Source organism: Sminthopsis crassicaudata, chromosome 1 (assembly GCF_048593235.1).
Source record: "Sminthopsis crassicaudata isolate SCR6 chromosome 1, ASM4859323v1, whole genome shotgun sequence".
In the NCBI taxonomy this organism is placed as follows: Eukaryota; Metazoa; Chordata; class Mammalia; order Dasyuromorphia; family Dasyuridae; genus Sminthopsis; species Sminthopsis crassicaudata.
In genome coordinates, this window is record NC_133617.1 from 275,900,949 (window position 1) to 275,922,173 (window position 21,225).

At 32.1% G+C, this 21,225-nt stretch overlaps 1 protein-coding gene across 1 annotated transcript in view; it reads left to right on the plus strand.

The window, feature by feature from the left end:
* The window catches only part of PREX2 (phosphatidylinositol-3,4,5-trisphosphate dependent Rac exchange factor 2), a 388,457-nt gene that overhangs the window by 84,047 nt on the left and 283,185 nt on the right, over positions 1 to 21,225 (plus strand). Inside the window, exons 2-6 of the mRNA XM_074278839.1 lie at positions 8,047 to 8,118; positions 8,209 to 8,331; positions 11,700 to 11,804; positions 14,716 to 14,817; positions 18,558 to 18,719. Of these exons, the coding sequence (XP_074134940.1) occupies positions 8,047 to 8,118; positions 8,209 to 8,331; positions 11,700 to 11,804; positions 14,716 to 14,817; positions 18,558 to 18,719 (564 nt within the window). The remainder of the gene's footprint in view (positions 1 to 8,046; positions 8,119 to 8,208; positions 8,332 to 11,699; positions 11,805 to 14,715; positions 14,818 to 18,557; positions 18,720 to 21,225) is intronic.

Genomic DNA, 21,225 nt, shown 5'->3' on the forward strand with positions numbered 1-21,225 from the left:
TAGGTTACAAACCCCTGATTGATAGGGATTGATGACTATTTGTGGAAAAAAATCTGTGAATCATTCCTTCATGATATTTTGGTAGAAAGTTGAAATTCCTATTTTTTCAACATTGCACCTTAAAGATTCTATGAGTTTCTTTGTTTATTCATAAATAATAAGACCATTAAATTAAGACTGGGCAAAGTGATATAGATAATGGGAGAGAATGATGAATTGAGTTTCATGACTTTATTTTGTTTCACTATTTCCATGATGAATGTAATAGTGATCATTCCTAGGTAGGTTTGTATTCTCTAGTTAGACTTAAATGAGAATAAATGCTGCTTAGATTTTGGAAATGACTAGTTTCCTGTGGCAGAAAACTTTGTTAGAGAATTTTGTCCATATAATTGATTTAGCTTGGTGGATTTTCCCATCGGATTTTTTTTTCTTTCATTGTAGTGAATTTCTGAAATTATCTGCTTGAATATAAATTCCTGAATAGCACAATAGCTTTTGGCATAGTAATTCTCTTCTTCCAGCAAACTCACACACAAATCTATCAGCATATCTACAATGTACAAAACAGTATTTGTATGACAAAAAGGAAAATAAAAGCACCCTGCTGAATTGTGATAGAATTCAACTGTGAATTCAATTAGTTATACTTAACAAATGCTTCCTTCCCAGAAATACTGATTGTTCCATATGTCCACCAGCTTAGCACATAAAGCACAAACTGGCTAACACAAATCACTGGATGAATAGGATGGATTTGTCTTCTGTGTTTGTGTACGTGTGTGTGTATGTGTGTAATTCTTCACTTGATAATAAGATGTACTTACATATTTTAAGAATTATTATTCTGTATCTTCTTTCTAAGGATAGCAAAGGGCTTCAAAAGTATAAATTTTAATAGTTATTTATTACAGGTGTCCAGTTCAATTTGGTCCAAGAATATTTGTTGAACACTTACTCTCTTCACAAGCTTGATATAAACTATCAGTATATAATGATGAAGTTCCTGATATCAAGGATCCTATATCCTTTTGGGTAGTGAGAGTAGCATTAGTATGATATAGAGGAGAGGAAACTGCATTTGGAATTAGAAGAGTTGTGCAATTTGGGATAAATCATTCAAATGTTTGAACTTTTAAAATGAGACTAGTTGTTCTCTGAATCCCATCAAGAGAGTTATGTTGTAGGAACCCATGCCAGGCATGTCATATAGTTCAACACTATGATCACTAAAATGAAAAATTATACTAGATGGTCTCTAAAGCTCTTTCCTATTTTAAATTCTGTGGTTATATGGTTAGGGCAAGAGATTAAGAATGCAAATGAGAGACTTGGACAAAGTGTTATTAAATATTTGAAAGAACAAAGGGTACTTTGATTGGGGGGCACAATCAAAGAAGGTATCATAAAGATTTTAAAAGACAGAAATAGATTGATTGGGAAGAATCAATTCTAGCTATGAAGAATTAAGTACATTAAGACTTAGGAGATAATGTTAAGTATGAAAACAAGAGAGCATAAAGTATGTGAAGAGTGTAAGATGGAGCTACAATGAAAAGGTGAAGCCAGATTGTAGATGGCCTTGCATGTCAGCATAAAAAGTTTATGTTTAATTAGTGGCAATGAGGAGCTACTTTAATTGTTTTTAGGGCAGACAAATGAGAGATATATTAGTAAGGCTATTTGGGTAGCAGTATAAAGACATTTTTAAGAGAAGGAGAAATTAGAGCCAAGATTGTCAGTTGGGAGACTATTGGACAACTAAACATGAGTTGTTCAGATGATATGAAGTAGGATGACACTGGATTTAGTGGAAAATGGACACACATATGGGAAGTATTACATAGGTAGAATTGATAGGATTTTATTAACTGAGCACATGAGATGAGGAATGGTAGAAAATAAGTTACCAAGATTTGAAGAATGGTTCATTGATTGGAGCCAGAGCTATCAATAGAAATAAAGAAGTTGAGGGAAGGGAATTTATTTTGTGGGCACATGGTGAGCTCAGTTTCAGACATAATAAGTTTGAGGGAATTTTCAGTACAGTACCAGAAATCATAAAAATCACAGAATTTCCAACATAGGACAAATTGCATAGGATTGAGGGATGGATTGGAGAGAAAGTAAGAGCAGTGAATTTAATCTACTGTTTCCTGAAAGGTGGAAGTCTACAACAAATGAAAGATAGTTAACAAGTAGCAGCATCAATGAAAGAGTATTTAAAGAGCAGACCTGAGCATTTTTGTATGTATTAGAATAATGAGCTAGATAAGTGGGATGTACAATAGAGAAAAGTCAGTCTGTTTAGGCAAAGGCATCCAAGAGCATGGATGACAAAATAACCTTGATCTGACTTCTCCTGGGGACTGGCTCATGTCTCCTACTTTAGGGAAATTGCTACTTGGATCACTAATTATAGAAATTAGTTATACCTGATTTGGTAGCTATTACCATTTTTCTTGGATAGCTAGGAAAGGGAATTTGCCAGATAACATTTCACATATCCTGTTTGTACCAAAAGGAAGAAGTCACAGGCAGGAGATGGCCTCATCCCCAACAAAGGATTTCTCCCTTCTGATGAGGGAGAACATAATATCACCTAGTTCACAGGATTATTGTGAAGACAAAATGAGAAAATATTTGTAAAGCACTTTTTTACCACATAGCACTACATAAATGTTATGATTATTTTTGTTGCCATGTTTCTGTTGTTGTTGTTACTGTTAGTACTTTTGCTGCTGCTTCTACTATTACTACTACTATAATTACAATATATAATCTATAATGAGTTGATGAACTCACCAGAAGAAGATATTAGTAGCTGGGGTAGGAAATGTCTTCTATCATAAATGAAATTTGAGCTGACTCTTGAAGGAAGCAGGAACACTTAAGGCAGAAGTGAGGAGGGAAACATTCAGTTTAAAGGAACTGAGTGGGAAAAGGAATGTTCAGTTTATGGAGCAGCAAATGGGCCAATGTCACTTCATTGTAAAGTGAATAAAGGAAAGAACTGAGTGGAAATAGCAAGATTGAAAAGATTATATTAGGTTAGGTTACAAAGAGCATTACATGCAAAACAGAAGACTATAATTGATGTTGGAGGTAAAGTTCATTGAGTAAGGATATATAATGTGGTTATATTTAGAAAAATCATTTTGGTAGCTAAATGGAGGCTTGATTAGTGTGGGGATAGAGGGGATTGAGAGACCAATTAGAAGGCAACTGCAAAAATGTAATCAGGAGGAGATTAGAGCCTGAACTAAGATGGTAGCTATTTGAGTAGAGAGAGGGAATTTAATACAGAAATGTTGTAAAAGTGAGATTTAGCAATAGGCTTAATATACATGGAATGAGTGAGAATTCAAATGAAAGAACATTGACAACAAATTAGAGTATCTTTCATATGACACCTTACTCCTTTCCCTTCCCCTTAGTTAACAAAATTTAATTAACAACAGAGTAGAATTCGGGGGAAGGCATTTTTTCTCATTTTTATTTTAATAGGTCTGGGATAACTCTAACAGTTGTGATTAGAAAAGAACAATTACTTCCTTCATTCAGTGGTTCTTGTAAGCCCCAAGAAATATAGGAAAAATGTTAGTGCCAAATGCTTCCAGAGGAAATGGTTCTAATATCTGAGCATCTTGGAACACTTTCAAAGCTGACCATCATGGGGATGCCACAGGAGGATGCCACACTGGCTGTTTTATACTCTGGATATGTTTAAAAATGAAAAACAAATATATGTCCGCACACGCGCGCACGTGTGTGTGTGTGTGTGTGTGTGTGTGTGTGTGTGTGTGTGTGTATAATCATTTCTATCTAATAGGTATGTAATATAGAGGACTACCTTCCAGATTTTTCTCTGAAACTATATTTATATGGGAGTTTAATTATCTATAAGCTAGACAGTTGCAGTTTTGTATAATGGAGGGAATCACACACTGGATGTTTCCTGCCAATAAAATCAGAGGTTGAGGCAAAAAAATTCCTTTTTTTTCCAAAGGAATATATTCTGAATGGGCAAATCTTTAACAAGAAATCTTTGCTTTTTTAAAGAACTAATCACCAAGAACAACTGCCTCAGAATGCTATCCTAGTATTTTCTGTACTTATTTTTTTAAAGAACAAAATTAAGTTTTTAAAGAGCAAAATTACCCAGATTCAGTATAAAGGACTAAGTTTAAATAAAAACTCCATGAAGCCTTCATGGAGCTTACAAATCTAGGTGGATCACTGTGTTTGGAATGTCATCTTTTATGAGTGGGTAAATATCAGAATTCAATTCAGTTTAATCAATGTGTTAAAATTTTATGAAATTTATTTAAATGACTTTTAAACATCGTTTTTTATGACTAAATCTCCATTCCCAGAAAATACATTTCTTCAATAAAACTGGAAAACAGCAACAACATTATTTAATGTTCTTTTAAGTGCCTATGGCAATTATTTTTATAGCACTTTCTCCAATTTATTTTTAGTGAAATGGAGATATTCTTTTTTGTAACTCTAGTGACCATTTTGGATTTTCCCTTTTTACTATCAAAGATGAAATGTATCCAATTTAATATCACTTTTTGTATATGTATTGTCACATTTATTTAATTTAATGTATTTAATTCTATTGATTAAGCATTTCATATGCAGAAGTAGTTGGAATTAACATGGTGGAATGGATAGAAAGCCAGCCTCAGTATCTGCCTTTTGGCACCTTCTGGCTCTGTAATCCTTGGCAAGTCAATTAACCTCTCAATGCCCTAAAGTAACTATATAAGTTGCTGAGGAATTGCCAAGCTAATTTGTAGATGAAATTTCTTTATCTTGGAATTCTCTCCATTAGTGAAATCATAGGTCTATCCCCAGCCCTTGCCATATGCATGAAGCATTGTGTTAGGTGGTGGGAATACAAAGGGAAAAAAAAAAAGATGTAAGAATACTAGCAACCGATGAGCTTACAAATTTTTATACATCATTGCCGATTGGTCATACTTGCAAACAGAACCAAATTGCTATTCTGTTTATTCTGAATGAAGAATCTTCTGTCCCTATGATATTAGAATAATCTAGTAGGTTAGGTAGGTATCAGGTTACTAAAATGAGACAAATTACTAGGCTGTAAATAGCAATGTTACAGCCTCCCTGAATGAGCCAGCGATTCTCAGAGATTTTCTTGTATGAAATATGATGAGAAAAACATCTAAGAATGGATGTCTGGAAGATGAAAAGCCCAGAAGAATAAAAGAGAATTAAAGGAGATCACTGAAGCTTGGCAAATCTAGAATTTAAAATTAGGATCAAGTCTTCTGGAGATAATAGTGGACCTGGACTTTGATTTCACTTTTGAGCCAGCAGTTACTGGTGAGCAGAAAGAAGCAAGAAAAATATTCCTGTCATCTTCCTACCTATTATATATCAATTTGGACTTCTTTCTCTCATTTGGTTTCTCTGTAGTAAAACTGTTGTTACATGCCTATCTTTTCTTTTATATTAATTAGAGTGTGACCATTACATATGTCTTCATCATATCTGTATATCTCTATTAGGGGAGAAATAGCTCTTATATCTCATGAAAAAAATAAAATAACTTACAATATTGACTAGCATAATAAGTCTGAAAAAATGTGAATTTTTTTAAAAATAGAAAGTTTAGAGTATACAAATATATGCACTTGTAGGAAAATGGGTGTTTCTATGTTTGAATGCTGCAACTTTCTTTATCTCTATGTGTCTTTGCATAACTTTCTCTGATCCATCTCTGTCTACATAGCTTTCTTCCTGGCTCCTTTGGCTATGCTCAGATTGAGAGCACCTGAATAGTAAATTGCTGAGGGTCTTTTGGCTGTTTCTCAAATAAGAAAGTGACTAAAGGAGACAGAGAAACTCAGAGAATGGATAGGAAAGCAATACATGGAAAATGAATGTTGTCACAAATGTTGGAACAAAGGAAGAAAAAAGTGAAAACATTTTCATATGGGGGGGTGGGGACTGACACTAAATTGTTTCCAAAATTGTTTATTTTTTGGTTTTTTGGCTAGGTAATTGAAAGATAGTATAAAGTAAGCTTGGATATATATTTGGCTCCATCAAGAATAGATTATATAGATTTCATGATAAGGACAAATCTCCCCTATAGTAAATAAAAGAACAAGATCTGTTACTTCACTGATGTGGGCAATGATTTATACAGATCTCAACTGCTCCATAACTTCAAAGATAGTCTTCAAAAGTAATTCCAGAAATAAAAGAATATAAAATTTAAATAGAGCAATATACTGCATCATTTCTAGAAATTATTACAATTTTATTTTGGGAAGTGAATAGCAAAATGGCTATGGGATTGATTTGGGAGATTCTTAAAACTACTATATTCAAAATTATAAAATATCAGGAAGATACAATAACTCTTTGAGTGAGTTTTGGAAATTAAAATATAATACTTGTATTTATCTAATTTCTTAGTGTCACAGGTTTTTTTTTCCATAACATTTACACAATGTTGTGATGTTTAAATATTTTTGGTAACTTTTTTGCTCTATTCAACTATATACAATTTTAAGCAATAAAATTCACTTATGGTAAAATATAAATGTGGTTAGCATTGCCATTTTTTAAGTTGAGCAAAAAGGTTTCATGTTTTTAAGGAGAAAATGAATAGAATAAATTGTGCAATTAAGGAAGGACATGGTTTATTTTGACCAGTTTTTAACAATCACTGTATCTCATGAGTCCACTTATTATCTCATTACTTCAAATATTGATAACTTTAATTCATTGCTTAAGATACTGGCCCAACACCATGTAAGAATTAAAATGATTATGAAAGTTTAAACATTTTCTTCATAGTCAAACTTTTCTTTCTCTTTTACTTTTTGCATGAGTTTTGGCTTGTCTATCATATGGATGATTTTCAGTGTAAACTTGGCATGTAACTCATCCATGTTATAGCAAGACTTCTTGGAAGCTTGTAAAGGTGTTTTTTTTTTTTTTTTTTTTTTGTTTTCTTTTTTTGTAAAGAACATTGTTTTGCTGTGCATGCACATGGGAAAATATAGCATAAACTTTAAGTTTAAAAGTATATGAAAAATGCATTACTTTGGGCATTTAAACAGTGTTAGAGAAGTCTGTTTCTTTTTTCAGTCTTCAATATCCCTAATTCAAGTAGTAATCTAAACTATTTGAATACTTCCATAGCATTTTTTTCAAATACAGAAATCAGTATATCTTTGCACCATTTCATTTATTATCATCACTTAGATCAAAGTCTCTTAAACTGTGCTTTATAACCCTATATGAATATGGGGGCCATAAAATTATAATTTATTCTAGATAAATGTTTGATGTGTTTTCCTGTTTTAAATACTTAAATGCCCAAAGTTGTGTAAAAGTTTCTCAGGTGAAAAGGTGTTGTTAGTGAAAACTTTTTAAGAAATCCTTATCTTGATCAGAAGTTTATAAAAAGCCTATGGAAAGATTTTAGGAAAGGCACAAAAACTTGGAAAGGAAAAAAAGTGCATCTTTGTACTTTTACTAACCTTTGATTTACATTTATTATGATGAAGCTGAGCCTATGAATCAAATATTCTGGATTTCTGCCAATAATCTCTCCATAGAAGAATAGTAAGTTGTATTTTGCAGACCACTCAAATTTTTTAAAATTAATTTCATTTAAGCTCCTTGAAAGGAAAAGGAATTTTGATGGAAAATTAAATTTTTACTTTCCCCTTGCTTCTAGACCCTGTCTCTTATACTGTAATAGATCTCGACACACTTCAGGAATAAAAACAATGCAAATGTTCAATCAGGAAAAAAAAATAAAGAACTGTTAACTTGGTTTTCATAATTGTTAGTTTTGTCAAAAATCCATTAGATCTTTATGCAGCAAACAGCTATTTGAAAATATCTAAAATGTTTTTGTATATGAGGGTGTCCCAAAGGAGCTTTTTAAACTCTAAACTTTTGGGACATACTATTTAGCATCCTATAGACCCAGAGAACTACTTAATATTACTATAATAATATATCTTCTTTTTTTTTTTCCATTAGGCCTTTTTGCATCGAATGATCCAGTGTGCAGCATCAAAAGTTGACAAAAATGTTACAGAAGAAACCGTGAAGGTGAATTAAAATTGCCATGAACATTTCTTTCTTTTCTTTCTTTAAGTTTTCCTATTTACCTTACTTACCCATTTGTTTCTTTATTTACAGATGCTTTTTTCAAACATTGAAGATATACTTTCAGTTCATAAAGAATTTCTCACTGTGGTGGAAGAGTGTTTACATCCTGAACCTAATGCTCAACAGGAAGTTGGAACCTGCTTTCTTCACTTTGTAGGATATTTTTTCATATGGTTTTCTGTTTAAGTATTTGTTTGTTTGTTTGTTTTCTTTCTTTGGGAAGTTTTAGCATAGAAGCATGTGCAGATTTAGCATGGAAAATAAAATCTTATACCAACGATTCAAGGTTTTTTAAGGCCACTGGGAACTTGTACTCATAGCTAGAAAAAATACTGCCTCACATCATTTTATTCAATGAAGAAGAAACAGCTCCTTTTAAAACACAAGTTAGTCTTTAGCATACTCTGAAGCTTTGAACTCTAATGAATATTCAGGCTGCTCATCATGAATAGATTTTTATGTTTCATTAAAACATAGGGAACTTGTCTTTTCAACTGGGAAATCCTCACTCCACTGGAGTCTGGATGAACCTTTTCTTCCTCTGGGTGTTCTCTTGGAAAATGACATGTTACAAGCATCTTAACTGTTGACAGGTGTGCAAATCTAGTGATTCCAAATGTTCCATGTTTGAAAATTTCTCAAAAAACAGATAATTACTTAACAAAGTAGCAGAAAAAAAACAAGCTTATAACTCCTGGTGATTATTTATTAGTTCATTCCTTCATTCAACAACCATTTATTTGATTGCACATTTCAGTTCTGTATGTAGTACAATAGCCATTTTTATCACATGTATAATATCTTAAATTATTTGAAAAGATTATAGGCAAAGCTAAAATCTACTTCTACAATAAAAAGGGAAAATTTTCATAGCTGAGGATTTTCATAATTAAATAAAACCACACATACAATCTTCCCCTCTCCCTTCCAGTTTCAAATTTTAACTGATTGTATTAAGTGAAGATTCATTTTATATTTATACTTGAGTTAAACATAATATTGAACAAATCATCACTTAAAGTGTGTGCTCATGACAACTTGTAATTTTATTGTTTTCTTTGAAAGACTTGCTTCCATTTCTAAATGAACTAATTACATAGACTGTGTTTGCTGTTATAATTTTTTAACAAAGTACTTTTCTAGGGAAGATAATTTGAAAGGTAAAGAGAATGATCACAATTGTTTTGTTCCATGTATTAAAAAGGATTAGTTTCTTGAATTTCTTTGCAAAAATATTTGCCTATTACATGAATGTAGACTTTTACAGCTCTGGATACCACCAAGTAGAAAGTTGCATTGTGGCAGATGAGCATTTTTTTTCCTAATTTTACCACAAAAGAGTAGCAAAGATGGAAGGTACTGATTTGGCTGCATTACCTCTTCCTACTATGTCTTTGGTATTCAGCTTTTCTCTGGAACTAGAGGTCTCTCAGATAATAATCTGTCTCTGGGGAGATATGTTTTTTTTATTTTTTCATAAAAGAGTGCAGGGTAGGGAGCTGATCCCATTTTGCTTCAGATAAAATATTAGTACTATATAACATTTTGAATCTTAAAATATATTCCTAGCATCATTATTTTGCTACAAACTTCCTTTCTGCTGTTCTTATTCATTATATTAAGGATCATTTTTCCCTTTGATAGATACTTGATATACCTTGGAAAGTAAAGTTATATTATTTTAAAAAATCAACTCATAGGCATTCAATTCATATTGCATGCAATGTACTGTGCAGCATGCTATGAAGACAAAAAAAAGTATATGATAGAAGACAGTATAGATCTCATGGAATTCATTTTTTATTATCTAGTTTTATCATGTTTTTGGATTGGATGTTCCTTAAGTTTTAAATCTTATGATGCCTTCAACTATGTTTCACTGTATCTTACATTATCATGTCTATAAAAATAAAATAAATATTGCATTTTTATGAAAAAGTAGAAATTTATTATAAAGCAAAAACTGGCTATTATAATTAATTCTGAATCTGTATTGAATAAAATAATTTGTGGAATATAAACATTCTTATGCAGAATAAAATATGAATTGTCAATTTTTTTCAATATGACACAACAATCATAATTCATCATTTCAATACCACTTTTAAATTTACAAAATGCTTTATAGATATTATTTGTTCCTGACAACAGTATTTTAAAATTTATTTCCCAATTTGTAATATTGAAAATGATTTATTTCCTTATATAGTCAGTGATACCAAGAGTTATTTGTTTTTATTGGAAATCAAATATATAAACATTTTCTTTGAAAATAATAGATACATTCATCATATCTTGAGTTTTAAATTTTGTTAACTTAGTTTACAAATCATCTTTAAGTCAATTTTAATAGAATTTTATTTTTTCCAAATACATGCCCATATAGTTTTCAATATTCACCTCTACAAAACCTTGTGTTCCAAATTTTTCTCCCTCTCTCAAACTCCCTCCAAATCTGATATAGGTTAAGCATGTAAAATTCTTCTAATGGTGTTTCCATAATTGTCAAGAAAAATCAAATCAAAAGGTTAAAAATATGAGAAAGAAAAACAAACAAGCAAAGAAACAACAGCAACAAAAAGGTGAAAATACTATGCTTTGATCCACATTCAGTTAGTCTATGTACCCATTCCAACTGTGAATGCTAGCTGGTTATCAGCAAAGTCCCAAGGAAACTTGGGAAATTATATCAAACAACAAATTTATTTATTTATTATCTCAAAAAAGATATGAATCAGACATTTTTAAAGAGAAGTCAGTTTATTATAAAAGTTGCTTTTTAGTAATGGATATTACTAAGAAGGATATTAGAGAAAATGATTAGTAGTCTTAAAGAGTCTGTCCTATCTGACATTATCTTACCTTTCCTTTCTTTACTTGTCTCATTATTATTACATCTATAGGAAATCTCTATGCCAGTGACATTGAACTACTCTTTGTCCCTTCCTTGAATGTTTCCTTAGTTCTTTGATCTTCATGCCTTTTTTTAAAAAAAACCCTGTGCTCTCTACTGAGAATATTCTTCTGCCCTATCTGCTTGATGAATTCTTACTCTTCCTTTAAAGTCCAGTTCAAATACTACCTCCTCTACAAATCCTCCCCTGTTTTCTTTTGGTTATTTATGAGCTTGTCTCTCTAACATCCCTTATTATTTTGTTTTTCGATTCTCTAATGCATTTTTCATTTAACATTGTTTATTATAATTTTTTTCTGTTGCTTTATTTCTCATATAAATTGTACACTCTGTGAGTTCAGGTACCATTCTAATTAAGGCATCTTATCTAAATTTTGTTCTTTCTCCAGAAAATAGAATTTCCTGCATATAGTAAATACTTAATAGAAATTATTGAATGAATTAATGAGTATAAATAATTCAGCAATTAGAATGTGCACTTTCAAATGTTGTCTTACACATATGTACATGTATATCTTGTCTATAGTTATATATACATATATTATATGTGTATATTAAGCTGGGAAATAATATAATAAACATAATTTCTCCTTAATTCTATTCTCAGAAAGATAAGTTCCGCATTTATGATGAATACTGCAGTAACCACGAAAAAGCACAGAAATTGCTTCTTGAACTTAACAAAATAAGAACTATAAGGACATTTCTTTTGGTAGGTATATTTTTTGTTTGTTATCATAGTCTGTGGTCTCTTGATAAGCATACTGAAAACCAGGACAAATTAATACCTGAATGTAGAAGCTGGTTTTAGTATAAGTAAATATGCATAAATAATAGAGTAGATGCACCTTACTTCTAAAAAGTTACTGTCAACAGATGAATTTTCAGAAGTAAGACTTGAGGAGAATGCTGATCATGCCCCCTCCTGGCTGTTTTTAATTTGATTCTAAAAGACAAAAATATCTGGAGGAAAAAAGAATACTGTATGTCAAACCCATCATTTTTATATGTCTAATTCCTCAGGGTTTAATTTAATCTAGTTTCAGAGTTCTGGCTGGGACAGGAAGGAAGAGTCAAGTAAAGGTGGGTGTGGTAGAGAAGAAATATGAAGATTGGCCTTCCTCTTTGGATCAGGAATGTCAGTCAAAAAAAAAAAAATTTTCCTAAGTTGAGACTACCTTTGGATATCACTGGCAAAGTGGAAAGACTGTTTACTGCACCATGCTTACTGCCAGCCTAAGCTTTCTTTGCTTTTCCTTGTACAAGATACTCTGTATCCTGACTTCATGAATTTTCAATGCCTGGAAATCTCTCCCTTCTGTCCCTCCCTCTAGATTTCCCCAGCTTCTCCTGATCACGATTAAAACTTCCACCTCCTGAAAGATACTTTTCCTGTTCCCCTTAATGCTGATAGTTTCTCTCTGAGATAATTTTCACTTTATCCTGTATATACTTTTTCTTAAACATAGTTGTTTGCATGTTATTTTCATAATTAGATGGTGTACTCCTAGAGGGTAGGTACTATTTTCTTTTCCTGAATCTCTTGCACTTAATACAGTGATTAGCACATAGTAGATGCTTAATAAGTAAATGTCTGTTTTACTTGTCAACTTTGAGAACATTGATAGCCTCAGAATTCCTCAGAAAGTATGATTGATTACTCAGTGATGTTTGCTGAAATTTTGAGTCTTTTCACAGTAATTTGATTAACCAACTAAGTAATGAGACTATGTAATAACTTTCATTATAGTAGAGCTGGACTGGATTTCAAACCAAGTTTACTTTATTATTTTATTGAAGGATTGCACTTTTAGCTTGTCTTGCAAAAGGGTATAAAAATGAAATGACCTGGATTTAGAAAACTCTAGTTCTATGTACAACTTAGTCATGACCTTAAACTAGTCACTCATTCATTTTTGTAATTCAGTAACCTCATCTGTAAAATTAGGATAATAATAATCACTTTAAGAAGCCAGTGGATATAGTGAATACAAATAAATACGGAGCTGTTCTGAGAGCCAGAAAGAACTGGGTTTGAGTCCTATTTTGTAGAAATTTGGGTTATGACTCAGAACAAGTTAGCCAGTCTCTCCCAGTGAATTCTCTTAATTATTATTTGCAGAATAATTGCTGATGTGCTGGTGGAGGGAAATTCCATTCCAGGAATTCCTTATGCCAGAGATGTCCAACTCACCCTGTGGGGCCCAAAAAACTAGTGAGTAACTACTGAGTGACTGCAGAGTGAGGCTCAAACCAGAATCAAATGTGTTTAAGAAATAAGTAAAAATACAGCACAACATATAAAAAGTAAATTTGTAAATAGTCTAACTCCATGTTCACCCTACCAGGATGTGTGACAGTGGGGTGGTGCAGTGGTGACTTGGAGTCAGGAAGAAGACAGATTTGAGTACTACCTGAGACAGAGAGATCCTAGCTGTGTGACCTTGCACAAGTCACTTCAGGCCTCAGCTTTGGTCTCCACATTTGCAGAATTAAAATAATAGTATAGACTTCTATGATTTCTTGCAAGAATACAATAAGATAACCTATGTAAGGTATTTTGTAAATCTTAAAGTAGGGTGTAAATATGTAAATAGTAACTATGCAAGCTATGTAAATAGTCATGTTAGCTATTACAACCTCTTTTCTCCCAACACTTCTCAATATGTATTAGATGTTGCTTTTCCTTAAATGAATCACTCTATATGCGTGCATGAGTGCGTGCTTGCATGCATGCGTGTGTGTGTGTGTGTGTGTGTGTGTGTGTGTGTTTAAAATCAATTGTTAATTTTGTTGACTCTTCATGATCCCATTTGGAGTTTTCTTGGCAGAGATACTGAAGTGCATTTCCTTCTTCAGCTCATTTTGCACTTGAGGAAAGTGAGACAAATAGAGTTAAGTGACTTGCTCAACATCACTCTGCTAGTAAGAATCTGAGGTTGGATTTTAATCTTCCTGATTCCATGTGCAGCACTTTATACCCTAAGCCACCTAGCTGCTCCATGTTTAAAAGCAGTAGTTCCAAGTAAACTTTTATGTTGAATTCTATAACTATGGGTATTGTATTTATTCATGACAATACCAATTCATAATCAGTTAAGAACTCATTGTTTAAATCAAATGCTTCATAAGAGGATAATTTTTGACAATATTACATTTTATTAATCAGTTAATCCATGGTTCACTCCACAACTCATGAAAAAAATTGTGTACCTAGTCATGTGTGCATGACTAGTGAATAAGGTATTTCCTTTTCAATCTAGGCTCAGTAGGGGGAAAATTATTATGCTAATTGTTTCACATATTTGGACCACAGTTTCCCCATATTTAAAGGCTAGGAGTTGAATTGGATGACTTCTAAGGTTCTTAACAAATTCCGTTATTTAAAATAAATCAATAGATTGAGAATGTTTATGCCTGTTAGTTACATCTTAGCTCATGTAAATGGTATAAAGGACATAACCCTCTTTTCAAAAATTGTTTGTGATTGAATGCATTCTTTATAAAGAAAAAAGCCACATTTCATCATGTGTTTTTCCAAGTTTTCCAGAGAATTTTATAGCAATGGAAAGTTTCATAGCCTCAGGATTTAGTAATTCAATTATTACTTATTCTTATCCTAGAATTGTATGCTACTTGGAGGGAGGAAGAACACGGATGTTCCATTGGAAGGCTATTTAGTAACTCCAATACAAAGAATTTGCAAGTATCCTCTCCTTTTGAAGGTATTTATTTGTTTATTTCTTTAATTTCTGTGATCATATTTTAATTCCACTTCCACAGAAGCTTAGCCAGGAAAGGTACTGCCATAGTTGATGTAACAAGGGTGGGTATTTAAAGACTAAACAAGTAATGAACATACTTTTCAGTCCCATACATAGGAAGAAATCCTCTTTGAATACAAACATAGTTCACTGAAAGGCTATTGCCTCTGGTAAACTGAGACCTGTGAAAGACTACTAAAAAAGGATAAGGTCTTCCAATTTATCTAGGGCTCAATTGGACTCTGATGACTCTGAAGGAAAGTGAAACTGACACAGCTCTGCCTCACTTAAATTCAGTTCACTTGCAAATCAATTTATCAACCTCCCGATGTCATCTGTCCTATTCAAGATTGAAGGACAAATAGCAACCTTGAAAATATTGCATGTTTATTTCTAGACCATTACAATAAAGTGAGTCATTAAAGGGAGTCACTTGAAATTTTTGGTTTCCCAGTACATATAAAAGTTATTTACATTATCCTGTAGTTTACTAAGTGTGCAGTAACATTGTGTCTTAAAATGAATAAAATTAAAATATTTTATTGCTAAAAATGCCATCATCAGGATATTAAGTAAGTTGGAATCTTTTTTGCTGGTGGAGGGTCTCATCTCAAAGTTTAGGGCTTTTTACTGATCAGGATGGTGGTATAGTAATTTCTTAAAACATGTCGACAATGAAGTTTGCCCCATTAATTTACTCTTCCTTTCACTTGAATGCTGAGTCCATTACAGGATTATTAACCAGACTAATTTCAGTATTGTGTCTCAAGGAATAAGGAGACCCAAGAAGACACAGTGAGCTGAAAGACTAGTCAGTTGATGGAACTTTGAGAATGCATACATTTAATGATTTTTTGCCACCCTAATATTGCTGAGGTTTGTGGTGCCCCCAAATAAATTTTTTTTGAGAAAGTTTTTTTTTGCTATAGTTTAACTTGGAAAATTATTCTCATATTCTCAGTAGAATTGCTTCTTTATATGTAGTTTAGTTGGATTAATAAATGCTTATTTGGATTAAATTGATTATCCTTGTAAATAAATTGTAATCCAAAAAATATATTGATAAGTTTGAGTGTTAGGATGATTATTGGCACACAGAATTCTGTAAGCATCAGGTGTGAGAAGAGGTTGAAGAGTCAACAAAAGACAGAGAATGCTTGTCCAGAAAAGTAAAGGTGTAGTATTATTATTATTTTTTTTATGGAAGGAAGAAGTATAGAATAGTGATAAACAGTGTCATATTGTCCTTCAAAATCAAAGAGGTCAAAATGACATTACTACATCAGGGTAAATGTTCAGTCTGCCTGACTGTAGTTGATCGGACAACTATGAACTTGGAAGACTCTGTCATGGGTCATGCACAAATAGTCTGTGTAGTGAGGAGGTGAAGCAGTGACTATAAAATATTTTTCCTTAATGTTTGATCAAAGATAGGATGGCAAATTGAAGGAATACTGCACTTGAGAGAAGGTTTTTAGATATTGTTTTGTTTCCTTTAGAACAAGGGGAGTTCTCAGTATATTTTTCGCTCATGAGTAAGAAACCAATAGAAAGGGAGATATTAAGGAAGCAGAAAAGGGAGAACATACCTGATGGTGAAAAAACAAATCCCAAAGGAAAGTGACCCATATGAGATAAAGGGTACAAATGGAGAGATTAGCTCTTGGCAAAATAGAAGGTTAGTCTTCACAAGAGTCACTAATTTTTTTGCTTGTTTTATGTCAAGTGCAACAATCCAAACATGAATTTTGTTGTGGAAAAAAGTTTTAACAGAGCTTCTAATCTCAATGGAGAGGAACCTTATTCTTCCAGTTGTCCAGTGGACTGAAAAATACATTGATCAACATTTTAAAAATATGAATCAGAATAATCTTTTATTCACAGAGTAGAATTTTTTTTTAACATTAAGTTTGTAGATTCACTCGTGATGGAATCAACTCCACCATTGTTCCTACTTGAAGTGTGTTAGTCTTCTTCCTTAATACCTCATTCTTGTAATTTTCTGAACTAAGGTATTCCTTACAAGGCATCATTCTCCTTTATGTGATTTCTCTCCATTAGGTTGTAAGCTCTTTGAGTGTAGAAGCTATCTTTGTTTTTTACATTTCTATCCCCTTAGTATCATTTAATAAATCCTTTTTCATTGATTTATTTATATAGCATTCAGTCATTCATTTGTTCATGACCATGATGCATTCTATCTGTAACATGGTACAAAAACTTTTTGGTTACTTTTTACTTTTCTGGGGGAAACTACATGGATTAAGTTATAGAGCTAAAGAACTCTACTAGCTAAAATTGGAGAAACATGGATTTTAGGAGTTGACAATTAGTATATTTTTCATGGGAAGTAATTATATTCTTGGCAGAGCAATTTGACTTTCCCTTCAATTTTTTGCTGTCTTACATCAGATACATCCCACATTCTTTGTTGGTTTACCCTTACATCCTCTTCACTGAGCAGCATTTTGGTCATACTAGGCCCATTTTTCTACAAGCTATAGACCATGATTGGCATTCAAGGCTTATTTCATAGTTACTTTTGCCAAACTCACCAGGCTGGAGAATGGCCTGGTAAGTCTGAGATTATCTTTTATGGTGTGATGATCTATTTTAATTTTTAAAAAATTATGTTGATAAAAAATTTATGTCTATAGTGATGTAATATGTTTTCCTCTAGTGTTAGTTTTTCAGAACAGAGTGTGAACGTCCTGAACAGAAGGTCAAAGTTGATGGCAGAATTTTGAACAATAACAGAACTTAAAAGAATGTGTTCTAAGAACTGCATATTTTCCCAGTGTATGTTAGGGGGTTTTAGTGTCTTTCTCTCTCTTTTTTTTTTTTTAAAGAATGCCTCATATGTGTCTTATAAAATTGTGCTAGTAATATAATGATAGCATCTGTAGTAAGAAAACAAATGACTAATTAAAAAACAATGTGGTCACAACTGTCTAGACAGTGGGTGAAGATGTTTAATTTTGTCCCTTTAGAAAACGACAAAGTCTTTTCATTTTATTTAAATGATTAAAGATTACTCTAATTCTGATATTTTGAATAGCAGATTATGAACACAAGCCAGAAGAATTCGTGGCTATGGCTTGTTCTTCTGTATTATATGTAATTGTGTATTCTAGAGATTTGTAGGCAATTTAAAAAATGGCACCTATTAGGGTTTTGAGTTATAATAAATTATGTAAGTTATATTCTAAGAAAATTATATTAATTATTTTGCTTTATTGTAGATGAAAATAGTTTTTTGTTTCTTTAGCATTTCAAAGAGTAAAATATTTTGTTACATTTAAAACACATAGTTTGTTGGTCTAGAACTTATTCTGTTCATATGTTATAGGGAAATATCAGCATATCATACAGATGATTATTAATTATGTACACTTACAAATTCAAAGGCTATTTATAAAGGAGTTTTGCTTGCTAGATAAGATAACTGAAGGTTCCAGGAGCAATGAGAACTTATATCAGCATTTGAAAATTAAGAGAAAAAGAGAAAAAATGGAGAACAACTCTCAGAATAACATTCATATAGTAGAAATTCTATTTTTTTTCCGAGGGAAAGCTGTGATATTATTCCATCTGTGAAAATAGCTCTAATGATCTTTTCTGCTTCTGCTTCCTACTTACTTTGAACCTGCTGTACTGGAGAACCCAAGATCAAAGATTGATTTATTTTTGTGTATAAACAGGAGTTGCTGAAACGGACTCCAAGGAAACACAGTGACTATGCAGTTCTGATGGAAGCCCTCCAGGCCATGAAAGCTGTTTGTTCCAACATAAACGAGGCCAAGAGGCAGATGGAAAAATTAGAAGTCTTGGAAGAATGGCAATCTCATATTGAAGGCTGGGAGGTACAGTTATAATTCATATGTAAGACCTGAATACTGAGGCCTAGTGGCAAGTTTAAAAGAAGTAAAGTATACTACACTTTATGTAGTACATTAACATTTGGTGGCACAACTTTTAATTTAGTAATGTTTTTTGCCTCCTGTACAAGCTACCGCCTTGTGTAGACATGGGGGAAGGGACTGGTAGAAAGGAAATGATAGAAATAAATGACTGTCTTTGGCTGTGGTTTCTGCTGTTAAAGAGCTTACATTCTTATTTAAGAATATATAGTATGTATACAACTAAAAAAACCTTCAAGTTAATGATATTAAAGTTCCTAGACAGTGTTATTCAGTTTCATCTGAAGAAATCCTAGGGTTTTTAATTGTCTTTATACTTTTCTTGGTGGACTCAATGTGGACCCCAGCTAATATAGCCATGGCCTATATCAACATATGTGTTGGAGTCTTCAGGAATTGTATAATCCGTAACCCTAGTTCTAATCATTAACCCTACAATTTCTTCGTGTAAGGAATGACCATATATTTTCTTTTTCTTGGTTACATTGTGTATATAGGAATTTGTTTTAGAAATGGGGTGAAGAGAAGAGAAACAAGTTTAACATATTTCTAGGAGTTTTGGTTTTGAGACTTTCTAAATTTGATGATACATCCAGGATTTAATTCACAGAAAATTAGAGAATTTAGCTATCTACATCACTGTCAAAGACCTCTGTTTCCTGATTCATTAAATGAAGAGATTGGGCTAAGTGACCCTCAAATTTTTTCCAACTTCAACATACTATGATTCTCTGACTTGTTTAAAGGAGAAGAGTTTTTTTTTTTTAAGTTAAACAAAATTTTGTATTTAATATCAGTTAGATGTTTACAGATATAAGTACTGGTAGTCAAAGTTGTCTAATAGAATAAAGAATGTCTCTTTAGTTTGGTTTAGTCTTGTAAAGGGGCTTATCTAAAATCTTACCTTTAATTGCATTGATACACAGAGTTTAAAAGTGTACAATATTTGCTTATTAGTAAATGAGCCACTTGCAATGTAAAATACTTCATCCAAATATTTTTAACATGTTTTCAGCTAACTACTATTCTATGGTTGTATTTTTGTAAGAGCATTCCTTTTTCATGCAGGTTTTCATTGTTACCTGTAAATTACCCACAATAAATAGCTTTCCACTTAGTTTTGCAATTGTGTTCATACATATAAACCTGAAGGATTTGTAGAGAATCATTAATGAAAATCATAAACTTAGTGATGGAAAGAACCTTTTAGATCCTTTAGTTTATCCCCTTCATTTTGCTATTGAAGAAATTGCTATTGAGCAAGACTGAGATCCTTGCTTAAGGCTTCATGAGCAGTAAAGTGGCAGTCAAGATTTGAACCCAAGCCTTTTCACTTTATATGCATCATTCTTTCTGCTATGTCATGCTGCTTCTTTTGCTCATCTCTTCCCTTTTAACTCTTGTTTTGAGGAAATCTCATTTATCTAGAACATCTGTGCTTTTCTTTTGCAATGGTAGTGACTTCATATTTCAGCAGTGTTTAGTCCAAGCCAATTAAAATAATTGTGATTCACAGTTGATTTTTGAAGATAATTCCTTTCCTCGTAAGATTTTGCCCTGCTGGGATGATAAAACTGGGATGTTTGCTTTTGCAGTATTGCTATGACTTGAAAGTTGCAATAAAATTTTGATTTGCTTCAAATTACTGAATTTGTCAGTCTACCAAGAATTTTACTAAAACAACAACAAAACCTCTCATTTTGAATATTTTAGAGAATTAAAAGTTAATTATTTTTCCCATGTAACAAAAGTTATATTGTTTAAAGAACCCTTCTTTTCCAAAATTTTTCTCTCCTGCAAAATGTAAATTTCCTAAAAGGAAAGAATAATGTGCTTTCTATGTTATATTATGTTTTTTTAAGGGCAGAGAAAGTGTAGAGAAGAAAAATATTTTTTATTCAGATAGGACTTTATGGTTAGAAAGTACTTAGCCTCTATATTGTTTTATTTGATCCTCAGAAAAGAAAAATCATTGAAATAAGTGACTATAAAGTATCATTAGCTTTATTTTAGAGAGGAGAATTTTGAAATTAGAAATGAAATAGGTCTTATTACTGTAATATCAGTACTTGTTGTGGCACTTTATTTTATAACCCATAATTTTGGAGGAAATTTAAAACTTATGATTTTGGATTCAAGGTTGCCATTACTTTGCTTTCTTTGTATATAATGAAGAGATTCTGGTTTCTTTCTTTGATACATATTGATTCCTTAATCATTGAAAAATTCAAAATGGAATGATTTTTCTTTAATATGATTTTAGATCTAAAATTATAAGAAACTTTAGAGCCTTAGCTTCTAAAATGACATTGTATTGTATGGCCCCTGATCCCTTTTAGCTCAAGATCTGTGGGCTTATAATCCTTTTCTTTCATTCTTTCTTATTTTGTTATTTTATCTTGTTTTTGCTTAGACTTTCTTCTTTATTTTCATCAGAGAGCTGACAATT